Source organism: Chiloscyllium punctatum, chromosome 22, assembly GCF_047496795.1.
Source record: "Chiloscyllium punctatum isolate Juve2018m chromosome 22, sChiPun1.3, whole genome shotgun sequence".
NCBI lineage: Eukaryota > Metazoa > Chordata > Chondrichthyes > Orectolobiformes > Hemiscylliidae > Chiloscyllium > Chiloscyllium punctatum.
In genome coordinates, this window is record NC_092760.1 from 21,852,960 (window position 1) to 21,865,939 (window position 12,980).

At 41.6% G+C, this 12,980-nt stretch overlaps 1 protein-coding gene across 1 annotated transcript in view; it reads left to right on the plus strand.

Moving 5' to 3' along the window:
• Positions 1 to 12,980, plus strand: part of LOC140493446 (mucin-6-like) — a 266,402-nt gene that overhangs the window by 108,195 nt on the left and 145,227 nt on the right. The window contains exons 15-17 of the mRNA XM_072591885.1: positions 343 to 437; positions 6,795 to 6,927; positions 9,296 to 9,416. Coding sequence (XP_072447986.1) covers positions 343 to 437; positions 6,795 to 6,927; positions 9,296 to 9,416 — 349 coding nt within the window. The remainder of the gene's footprint in view (positions 1 to 342; positions 438 to 6,794; positions 6,928 to 9,295; positions 9,417 to 12,980) is intronic.

Sequence of the window (12,980 nt, forward strand, 5' to 3'; positions counted from 1 at the left end):
GATTAATGCACCTAACACTATGGCCAATTTAGCATGGGCAATTTAACGTGGCCAATTCACCTGACTTGCACATCATTGGATTGAGGGAGGAAACCGGAGCACTCGGAGGAAATCCATGCAGTTCATGAAAGAGTAAAAAGTGGAAGCTGACATGCCCATTTTATGGCCAGACATGTTAAAGATCATTGACTTGGATGTAGAGTGCAACTCAGATTTAGCTTCTCTGCCTGTTTACTGATAGTGTGCCTGAAGTGTTCAAGGGATTGGATCCCTGAAAACATTACAGGGCAATTGGCACCAATAACTTCATAGACAATAATGCTACCTCCTTCTGTTTGATAGTGGATTATGCACAGCGCTATTGTTTGAAGCTGATGAATAAAAACAGCATATTTGGAAAGTGCCATGCATTTGTGGATCCGATGGAGTATACTGAGGTAAAGATTTTTTTAAAGTTGTCTTATTTCTTGAATACTTTAAATATTTTAAATATTAAATCTTTAAAGACGATGTAGGATTGTATTTGTACTATTTGAATTAGGTGTGTTGTAAGCAAAGAGCCTGGATCACCATTTGGGGAAGATGCAATAACTTCACATAATGGTTCATGCAATCATTACATTTTAAGGAGAGACCATTTCTGTAAGAGCTTTCCATTGAGTTTCATTTCTTTCATTTCCTGCACTCTTTTACCTTTTCAGTTATTTATTCCTCCCACTTAAGGGTATCTGTTGTTCCAGCAGCAGGAAGTGCAGGAGTCAGGGTAGCCTTGAGGAGGAGTTCATTGAGTGTATCCATGATAGTTTTCTTGAACAGCATATAATGATACTGACGACGGAGCAACTATCCTTGGTCTTGTCTTATGTAATGAGACGAGAATAATTAATGACTTCATAGTCAGGGATCCTCTTGGAAGGAGTGATCACAGTGTGGTTGAATTTAAAATATAGCTGGATAATGTGAAGATAAAATCCACTACCAAGATCCTGTGCTTGAATAAGGGGGACTATGATAGAATGAGCGAGGACCTGGCTAAAGTAGACTGGAAACAGAGACTTTATGGTGCGACAGTTGACGAGCAGTGAAGGATCTTCAAAGAAATTTTTGAAAGTGCTCAGCAAAAGTATATTCCAGTGAGAAGGAAAGACTGTCAGAGGAGGAGTAATCTGCCATGGGTGTCTAAGGAAATAAGGCAGGCTATCAAAGTTAAAGAGAAGGCATACAAAAGTGGCCAAAAACAGCAGCAGTCTAGAAGATTAGGAAAACTTTAAAGGTCAACAGAAAGCCACAAAAAGAGCTATAAAGAAAAGTAAGGTAGAGTATCAGAAAAAAAACTATCACAGAATATAAATACAGATAGCAAAAGTTTCTATAAATATATAAAACGAAGAAGAATGGCTAAAGTAAATGTTGGTCCTTTAGAGGATGAAAAGGGGCAGGTGGTTATGGGATATGATGAAATGGCTGAGGCATTGAGCAGGTACTTTGCTTCGGTCTTCACAGTGGAGGATATGAATAACGTGCCAGTAAGTGACAAAGAGACGAAGTCGAAGGTGGGTGAGGACTTGGAAATAATAATTATTACAGAAGAGTTAGTGTTGGATAAGCTAATGGAGCTAAGGGTAGATAAGTCTCCTGGCTCTGATGGAATGCATCTTAGGGTTCTAAAAGAGATGGTGGGAGAAATAGCAGTTGGACTAGCAGTAACTTTCCAAAATTCGCTGGACTCTGAGGCAGTCCCAGCAGAATGGAAAATAGTAAATGTGACGTCACTGTTTAAAAAGGGAAGTAGACAAAAGATGAGGAGTTATAGACCAGTGAGCCTAGCCTCTGTCGTGGTGAAGATGCTTGATTGTGTTATTAAGGAATAAATAGCAGGACACCTTGAAAGAAATTATCCCATTGTAGAGACACAGCATGGGTTCATGAAGGGCAAGTCACGCTTCAGAAATCTTTTAGAATTCTATGAAGACATTTCAAGCAAGGTGGACAATGGGGATCCAATGGATGTGGTGTACCTAGATTTCCAGAAGGCCTTTGACAAGGTGCCGTATATGAGGCTGCTGCATAAGATAAGGATTCATGATGTTAGGGATACAGTATTAGCATGGATAGAGGATTGGTTGGCTGACAGGAGCAAAGAGTGGGGATAAATGAGTTGTATTCTGGCTGTCAAGCAGTGACTAGTGGTGTGCCTCAAGGATCAGTGTTGGGACCATAATTATTTACAGTTTATATAGATGACATGGAGTTGGATACAATGTGTATAATGTCAAAATTTGCTGATGACGCTAAGATGAGTGGCAGAGCAAAGTGTGCAAATGACTGTGAAACTTTGAAGAGGATTATAGATACATTGAGTGCTTGGGCAAAGGTCTGGCAGATGGAATACTATGTTAGTAAATGTGAATTCACACATTTTGGTAGGAGTAACAGCAAAATAGATTATTACTTGAATGGTAAAAAGTTGCACCATCTGGGTGTCCTTGTACATGAATCACAGAAGGTTGGTCTGTAGGTGCAACATGTAATTAGGAAGGGAAATGGAATTTTGATCTTCATTGCTAAAAGAGTTGAGTTTAAAAGCAGAGTGGTAATGTTACAGCTGTGCAGGGTGCTGGTGAGGCCACATCTGGAGAACTGTGCACAGATTTGGTCTCCTTACTTAAGAAATGATGTACTGGCACTGGAGGGGGTGCAGAGGAGGTTCACTATGTTGATTCCGGAGGTTGACTTATGAGGAGGGGCTGAGTAGATTGGGATTATATTCATTGGAGTTCAGAAGAATGAGGGGGGATCTTATAGCATCACATAAAATTATGAAGGGAATTGGTAAAATAGAGATATGTAGGATATTTCCACTGGTTGGTGAGACTAGGACAAGAGGGCATGACCTCAAGATCAGAGGAAGCAGGTTTAGAACTGAACTGAGAAAGAACTTCTTCACCCAGAGGGTTGTTAATCTATGGAATTCCTTGCCCAGGGAAATAGTTGACACTACTTCAGTAATCGCTTTTAAAGCTAAGGTAGATACTTTTTTGAAAAATAAAGGAATTAACAGATATGATGAAAACGCGAGTAAGTGGAACTGAGTCCACAAATAGATTAGCCATGATCTTATTGAGTGGCGGTGCAGGCTCGAAGGGCCTGTTCTTATGTTCTAAAAGTTGTTGTAATCATGTTTCTAGTCCATTTCTGGAGTTCTACTTCATTATCGCATATCCTAACAATACCCTAATACTTTTTCTTTTACCATTTCCTTAATAATTTTCCTTCAATCATATTACCTTCTTCTGTTTAATAGTGAATTATGTAAAGCTCCAAGCTGGCAGCAGCAGAATAGGTAGCATTCGGGCTCCTGAGTCTGTTCACTCCAAAGCATCAGGTCATCTGCATTCTTTTTTGTTACTTCCCCCCGTTTTTTTTCAGTTTTCATCTTTTCTTTCACCTTCATCTTTTTCTTCTTCTTCTCGGAGCGAGCAAAGGAAGAAGGCTACAATGGGATCTGGAGCAAGATTCATTATGGCAGCAGTCATGGTGGCGGTGAGGCAGTGTTACAGAGTTGGCTGGCTGGTGAGCTCAGAGTGAGATTCTGGCTACAATGTGGTGGCTGGCGAGCCCAGAGTGGAACTCTAGCAGTCGCAGCTTGGTGGTAGCTGATGAACCTGAAGTGAGTCTGTGGCAGCAGCATGGTAGTAGTGGTGAGCCTGGAGCATGACTTTGGTAGTGGTGGCTTGGCAGCAGCTGGTGAGCCCAGAGCAGAAATCTGGCAGTGGCATCAGGGAGACGGCTATCAGTGGTGATGAGGTGGTAGTGTGAAGGGAAAATATGCACTCTCTTTAAATTATATATTTTTTTATTTTTAAGTTATTCAAAATGCACTGGAGCATCACATCAGTTGAAGCTTTTCACTTTTTTATCTTAAATATATATGACAATAAATCATTCAGTTCAATTCATTTCAATCTTTAAGTTACACACATTGAGAAGTAGAAATAGTTTTTTTTAAAAGAGTGAAGGGGAGGGCAGGGATTAAATCAAAATAGAGTTGGACGGAGAAATAGTGCATTCCACACCCTGCGGTTCCCACCTTTTCCTGAAAATCTTGAGGGTTTTGGTGGATACCACGTGCTCCTTCTCCAGGGACACCCAGGCTCTGACATACCCACGGAAGAGGGACAGGCAGTCAGCCATAAAAACTCCCTCCATGGCCAGTTTGGCCAGGCCCAGGAGCAGACCCACGAGGCAGTCCTCTGACCTACCCCTCCCCCCCACCTCCCTTCACACTGGGTGCCCAAATATCTGGAGTGTGGGACTGAGATGAAACAGAGGAGAAGGTTTTTAAGGAAATCAAAAAGGGAGTGCAAGCGCCCACACCCAATATATACAGACTCTACAGCACCACAGAACAAGTTGTTGGGCTGGGAATTCATGAACCACCGCAATCTGCGGTTCCAGGGGACCACTGCGTGCAGCACCCTCCACCCCAGATCCCCGAGAGAAAAGTGGAGGACGCCTGCATAGGAGGATCCCTCCATTGGGGATCTCCACCGCCCAGTGGTAACTGGGCACACCAAGGCATGACTGGGCGGTGGATGAGGGAGAAGAGGTGGATGGTGTGCAGCAGTAGTCTATACAGGCCCCACCGTGATACATCCCTAAAAGGGACAAAACTAAAATTCCGGAGACAACTCAGGTTGTGGGGCACAGGTTCCCGGATTAGTAGAGGACTTTGGGGCCAATATGAAATTCCGTCCAGGCAGGGGTAAATGCAGATGGGATTCCACTGCACACCTGAGTATCCTCCAACTGGTGCACTACGTCTGGTCCAAGGACTGCCATTTTAAGGTGTTGAATGGCAGTGGCCATGAACCGCTGCCACTGCCCTGCTCGCTATGTCCTGCAGCAGCGTCCAGCCCAGACCCCTGCCACCCAGCACATCCCCGACCCTGGTCACCCTCGTCGCCACGGCCCCCCTCTCCGACTGCCACTCGCACCCGTGAGTACAGAGGTGCGGATTCCAGAGCAACAGCTCCCTAATGACAGCCACTACTCCTGCCGGAGGGTAGGTGTGACGCGATTCGACCATGTTCCAGACAGTGATTAGGTCCTGGTAAAAGACAGGCAGTGTCCTAACGGTAACCTTCAAACCATCACAATAGATGAACAGGAGCTGCATGTCGTAGTTGAGGTTACGCACCTTGCAGAAAAGATATGTCACCAGCTCGCACCACCTAGGAGGAGGCTCAACGTATTGGTATTGCTGCAAGGTCTGAAGGTGAAAAGTTGCCAATAGAAATAGGTTTTATTGATCCTTGCTAATAAAGATCCATTTTTAATTTAAATCCCACTAATGTATTTTATCTGAATCTGCATAAAACAAAAGTGGCGCGAACAAGAATAGACCAAAAACGTGTTAAACCTGCACTGTCATTTAATATAATTATGGCTAATCTTGGACTGAACTCCATTTTTCTGTCAGCTCTCAATATCACTTTGTTCCCTGTGAGACCAAAAATCTGTCTCCTAGTTTTAAATATATAGATATTATTACAACCTTTTGTGCCATGTCAAGCCCCTTTAGAATTTTGACTTCTTGAATGATATCATCATGGCATATACAAAGTATACCCAGCCTCTCCTCACTACACAACCCTCATATTCCAAATGCCAATATTAAATACCTATACTTTGTTGCCTTCAATGAAAGTGTATCTTTTGTTAGATATGAAAAGCAAAACTACATCATTATTCCAGGGGTTATTTCACCAACATCCAGTACAATGGTAGTAAGACTTTTTTATGCCTCTACAAAAGCAAAAGTAGCTGGGAAAACTCTGCAGGTCTGGCAGCATTTGCAGAGAGAAAGCAGTTAACACTTCAGGTCTAGTAACCTTTCTTCAGAATGGGTCTTCAGTTTTTTGGGGGTTTTTTTGCTTTATTTTTGGACTTCAGTAAGTAATCTTTAAAATCCAACAAGCCATTTGGCGTCTTAATTTTTTCTTCTACGAGCAGTTATAGATTGTGCTACTTAAAATGTAGCCAGCTTCATGTTTCTCAGATTGTCTTCAATGTGGTAATTTTTAGATACATTCCATGTTTATAAAATTGGTCCATTGAGAAGACTTTTGAGACCTTCAAGTTGATTGTTGAGAATCATTTGACTAGCAAAATGCCCCTAATTGTGGAAATTATGGGAAGTTTGGCCCAGGATCCTGTAGTAAGCATACTTTGCCCAACATTTTCCACTGGTTACAATGGAGGCTTGTTGGGGTAGAACGTCAGTATATATCAATGTTAAGATCAGCTGCATCAGACCTGTTCTGCACAAGGGAAAACCATCATCCAGGACTTTTTCATCTCTATCATTAACTACATCAAGAGACAGATGACATCTTGCTTCAGACCTGAAGGACCAGTTCTCCTTGCCTGGGTGCTGGCCTCTATAATTGAAGATGCAAGCTGTCAAATGAAAAATCAAAGGGATCAATAGATTGACCACAAGCTTGTATTTGTGGATCTGGAGAGTGGATTTCTATGATGTACTTTTAGCTGATCATCCCTTTATTTTTCTGACCTCTCCCCAACCTTAATTTATTTTTGTGAGGTCAGCAGCAGAGTTTACTGATACTTCTTTCCATAACTTAATCCACAGTTCTCATCCCATGTAGTTGTCGCTCTTGTATTTGTTGTCATTTTACTGTTTCATGAATAGTCAAATCTATACAGGAATGTTGAAGAATCAGATTTTTCTGAAAGTACCAATGATACTTATGACTTGTTTTTATTTTCAGCGATGTCAGTATGAAGTATGCAACTATGAAAATATTCAAGGTTATATGTGCTCTGCCCTTCATTCATATGTTCTCGCTTGTAAAGCCCGAGGTATACAGTTAAAAGGCTGGATGAACCACATGAAAGTCTGCAGTACGTATAAATTTGAGAATAATATATTGCAAATCTTATCTTTCCAGAACTGATTCAGAGACTTGAGTGTTCATATTGTTAGAGGTTAAAGTGAGAATTGGATTAATTATATTACATGGTGATATATACACAGGTATCTGAGGGATAGACACAGGGGCCACAAATCCTGGAATGGTGGGGTGTAATGATGACTTGTGACTGATAGAAATATCAAGGATTTAAACTGGCATCTGGACAGCATCAGGTTTATGCCCCAAAAGTATGCTATTGCAGATTTGGAGCATGTGTGTTCTTGGGCTACATTGGCATTCCATTCCATTATATCCTTGTTAGGTGCAACAAAAGCTGTGTCTGCTAAAATCACGCATCGAGAAAATCGTCCAATGAAATGAAGTTTCTTTAGTGGACTTGAAATTTAAAAAGGCATTTCTGCCACCAACTAAAACAGAACCTTTGCTTTATTCATTACAAACATGTTATGAGCCTAAAGGACCTGGAGTATCACACTTAAACAGCAATTCTCATGAGTTACTTTGAGACTATAATGTCATTTAATAACAGTTACCAACTACAATCTCTCGTCACATTGGAGAAACCCACAATAAATTTACAAACAGCAAGATCCCACAGCAGAAAATCCAATGGATTGCCATATATAATGTCTGTCTGAGCTCTTGGCTCACATTCTAATAATGAAAGTCAATTTTTATTTCTTTGCATGAGGAATATCCCAGGACTCAGGCACTATATCATGAGCAGCATTGGCAAAAATAGCTGGACCAGCTGCATGTGTTATAGAGTCATAGAGTACAGCATGGAAACAGACCCTTCGGTCCAACCTGTCCATGCCGACCAGATATCCCAATCCAATCTAGTCCCACCTGCCAGCACCCAGCCCATATGCCTCCAAACCCTTCCTATTCATATACCCATCCAAATGCCTCTTAAATGTTGCAATTGTACCAGCCTCCACCACATCCTCTGGCAACTCATTCTATGCCCGTACCACCCTCTGCATGAAAACGTTGCCCCTTAGTTTTCTTTTATATCTTTTCCCTCTCACCCTAAACCTATGCCCTCTAGTTCTGGACTCCCCGACCCCAGGGGACTTTGATAAATAGACTTTGCCTATTTATCCTATCCATGCCCCTCATAATTTTGTAAACCTCTATAAGGTCACCCCTCAGCCTCCGACGCTCCATGGAGAACAGCCCCAGCCTGTTCAGTCACTGCCTGTAGCTCAGATCCTCCAACCCTGGCAACATCCTTGTAAATCTTTTCTGAACCCTTTCAGGTTTCACAACATCTTTCCGATAGGAAGGAGACCAGAATTGCACGCAATATTCCAACAGTGGCCTAACCAATGTCTTGTACAGCCGCAACATGACTTTCCAACTCCTGTACTCAATACTCTGACCAATAAAGGAAAGCATACCAAACACCTTCTTCACTATCCTATCTACCTGCGACTCCACTTTCAAGGAGCTATGAACCTGCACTCCATGTGCCATTGTTGGCTCTGTTAACAGCTACCTTGGACATCCCCCCTTGGCCCATTCAACTCTCAAAACAGAAAATAAATTCCATTGACCTGTTGCTCTGTTCACTAGATTGTGCAGATGACCTGCTGGAGAAAGAACCCACTGCTAATGATCGTTAATGGACTTGGGTGAGAAAGAATGGAAGCACCAGTGTATTCAACCAGACTTTGCTTTATGAAGCTAGGGAGAAAAATATTTAGCTGACTTCAAGGACTCATTTTGCAATGAAATATTGGTGTACAATGAACTCATAGGGATATAGTGTCTCTTCCAAACACCCAACAGTGTGACAAAACACCCAACAAGCTTACAGCCCCCAAAGCACATTGCACTTGTAATACCGTCAGACTGTCTTAAGTTATTGTCCTGGAGAATTAGCATAGCTCCTATTACATCTGTAAACCAATTGCCTGAAGGGCAAAAGCAACAACACAAACTCCATAGAGCAATTACTATACTCCTCAGTGCTGTTAAGTGTCTAAAGAGCATTCCTGTGCAGGCTTATCAGAGTGTTTAGACAGCATGGAGGTGAAAGATGAAGTAGGGAGAAGAAGAAATTGAAATGCAGGACCTTCTTACAGGTCCGACCTAATGCCTCAACCTCACCTTCCAATCCCAAACCTCACATATTCCCTTTAGATGAACCGGTGTGATATCTACAGTCAGGATGCAGGCTTAATATAGTGCACCTCCTTTTCTCTTTGCAATACCTTCGTATTTATTGGGGAGAATAAGTTGTATTTGATTAGGAAAGTGCATAAATATATTTTTTAAAAAATATATATGTATATGACCCAACTATTAACAATTGGTTTCATTTACCACAGGAACCGATTATTCAAAAATCTTCATTGGTGATTTGTGTGTAAAACAGCAACAGTGTCCTTGTATTTTGAATGGGAAAATTCATCCATCAGGAGAGAAAGTGGATGCTCTGTGCAAATCATGGTAAAATAAATTTGATGTTTTCAAACAGGAGCTGGGAATGTTGAAGAGGAGTGTGGACTTGAACTGTGTGAGGGAGTGTTAGGCAGGGATGTGAGCTTGAACTGTGTGAGGGAGTGTTAGGGAGGAATGCAAGCTTGAACTGTGAGGGAGTGTTAGGGAGGAGTGCTTGCTTGAATTGTGGGGTATTGGGAGATAGGTTCATCATGAACTGCAACAGAGTGTCAGGTTGAGTTAAGACAGAACCCCCTTTCCCACTCCCATTTCATAATTGTTTTGCCAATTTGTGGCTTAAATATTTGGAAACGAAGAGAATGTGAGTATGTTTACAATTGAAGAGTTGAAGTATCTGGGCTGTTACTGAGTTGTCAAAGTTTTGGAAACTTTCAATTGACTTATCAGCTTTCTAATTTTGCACGGAGGTGGGAAAGATACAAGCGATCAAATTGGAGCAAAACTACCCCTAGTTATCATGGAAACTGCAGAGTTTAAAAGCCCAATAATAAGCATGCCATCCTGCAACTTTATAAGAAAGTGAACTTTTATTTCTTTTTTGTTGCAGGACAGAGAAATAATTTAACTTAATACAATTAATCATACTCAACTGGACTTCCAGTGTATGACATCCTGCACCTTGCGGATAACCAAAGTGATAAATTTATTAAATTTCACTACTGGCTTGAGGCATTGTCATTGGGTCAAGTACACAGCAATGTGAGTTTCTGTTCAACAGCAACAATATAGATTTAAAATAGGGACAGTTGTTATGTTCTCCCACCAGCAAGACTTTGCAACGAAGAATGTCCTTTTGTAAATGTGATGAGTAATTTTATGACATCATATTTTCTATAGTCACAGTGGACAGAATCTTATAGGGGTCTAAATGACATGGTCACCGTAAATTATGGCAGAATTGCAAGAGAAATCTGGCAAGACCCATATTGACATCAGGAGCAACAAGCAATTATTGAGCAGTACGGTCGTTTCTTTGCTAGGCAGCAGCATGTTGCCAATTAAGGGAAATTATAGGTTGTTAAATAGCTTATTAACACCACAATTTGCCTCATTGATATTCAGCTACTTATCTTATCAAACATGCCGAATGTGCTAGACTTTCAAAATTCTTGAGATGCAAGTCACAGTCAGAACCTGACAATGACAGTTCATTGCTTTCTCCAAATGACCTCTATATTGAACACTGTGCATCAAAGATGTCAGGACAGTCTCCATGGGCACTGGACATATACAACTCAAATCCACGGATATGGGCATTCAACTTGTGCCAGCCTCATAGCACATTTCTAATCCACGTACAAGACTCTTCTGCACATCAGTGTTGTACATCAGGCTGCACTGGCAACTTTCATAGTAATTCTGCAGCAAGGAGGTCCTCTGACTCTGCACTCTGAGACTCCCATCCAGCTCATAGACTGGACAAGGCTGCATCACAGGCACTTCACCAACTATCATAGCACTCAATCACTCTTAGCCTATCTGAATGCTCATAACATCCTTGCTTTGCATTGCCGTACCTTGCTTTTCGAGCTTTGCCCCCTTACCAAGAGATAGCAGACTAATATAAGTTTGGTTTTGCCTTGACCTTTAGCACAGACACAAAGGCAGGAAGCTTGTCATTGCCTCAGTCAGGTCAAAACAGATAGCCGCCTTCTTTGATAGCATTCCAGGGACTTGGAAATAGTCAGTTAACTGCTTGGAGCAGTTAGCATCAGGATGCTCTCCATCTAAGGGATAAGGAACTGAATGTCAAGCAGCCACCACCCATTTTGACTTTTTTTTCCCCCTATTGTGGACTGGAGTGAGAGAGAGAGGCTGGTATTTTGGGAGATTAAAGTAATTGGCTGTGTTGGGAAGTGTCTGAGCAAATGAGCAGGTAGTGCAGAGGACATGCAGGATTAGTGGTGTCAGTGGTTGGGACGTGTGAGAATGAGTAGGGAAAATGTTGTAGGCAATAGTGAGAGTAGTAAGGCGTGAGCCTTAGTGGAAGGTGGGAGACTGCACTGACCTTGATGGCAATCTTGGAGCAAACTGGCATGCCATTGTCTGGTGTCATGGCCTCCTCTGCCATGTCTGCAGACCCCATCCAGCAGGATCACCTCTAAGTCCTTGCCTGCAAAGTGGAGCATTGATTTTCCCTTATCTGTTAATTCTGATAAAAATGTTGATAATCACTTCAGGCAGCTGTGAGCTGACAGGGATTGTCCAGGTACACAAAGTGCTTTTGAAGCAAGTAGAATGCCAGTCTTTCAGGAGATATCAACTGAGTTGCATATTGTTCTACCAGTGTGTGGTAATGTGGGGATAGAATCAGATGAGAGAGCCATATTGGAGATAGGTAGTTAATAAAGCAAACTTGATAAGATGCAACAAAAATCTCACTGGGCCTCATGATGAAAATCCCTACTAAAACTCAAAGCAATTTCCACTTATCCAAAAAAAATTAAGATTCATTCCAACATATCAAACATTTCTGTTTTTCAGATTTCTAGCCTCCATTTTACTTTCATTAAATATCAGTACAAACAATACGTTCCATTTTATTCATTTATGTGACATAATAGGCCGCACAATGGCACAGTGGTTAGCACTGCTGCCTCACAGTACCAGGGAACCAAGTTGATTCCGGTCTCGGGTGACTGTGTGGAGTTTGAATGTCCCTCCTGGGTCTGCATGGTTTCCTCTGGGTACTCATTTCCTCCCACAGTCCAAAGATGTGCAGGTTAGGTGGATTGGCCATGCTACGTCCTCTGTAGTATTTAGGATGGATTAGTTATGGGGTAAAAACAACATGTGGGGTTATGGAGATTGGGTGGGATGCTGTCCAGAGAGATGGTGTAGACTCAATGGACCAAAAGGCCTCTATCGATACTGTGATTCTATAGGCTTTGCTGTTTAGACAAATATTAATTGCTTGCCAATCCCTAATTGCCACTTTCTGCTCTTGTAGTCACAGTATTTATTTGGCGAATGTACTCAGTATTTATATGGCTAATGTTAAATGCATTCAAGAGACATTTTATGTCAACACATAGAAGGTAGAAGGTCTAACAAGTAGTGGTAGTTGTGATGGGAATGGGAAAGCATTTTAATGGTAGGGACCACAACAGAGTGCAAATTAAGTTTGTTTAGGAAAAGGAAAAAGATGGTTAGCAAAAAAAGATTGTGGATTTGTAGAAGGCAGATTTTATTCAAATCTCACCAAAGTATACAGGGAACAGGTACTTTTGGGAAATCAACAGCAGAATGGTGTAGGGAAGGGGCATTCAAAAAGGAAATGGGGAGAGTATAGATCTAAGATGTTTCCTTTGTGCTGAAATGTAGGAACAACAAACCCAGAACATCCCCAATGTCTCAGAATTTTCAGGACCACATAAAAAGGAAAAGAGAGGCTTTTAGTATGATTACATGAATCAGTGTCTGAGCTAAGTGTAGAAAGTGCAGGGGGATCTTCAGAAACTAATTAGGAGAGTAAAGAAAGGGTGTGAAAAAAGCACTGACTGGTAAAATTAGGGAATATTCCAAGATATTCAATAAGTATATGTAGGGGAA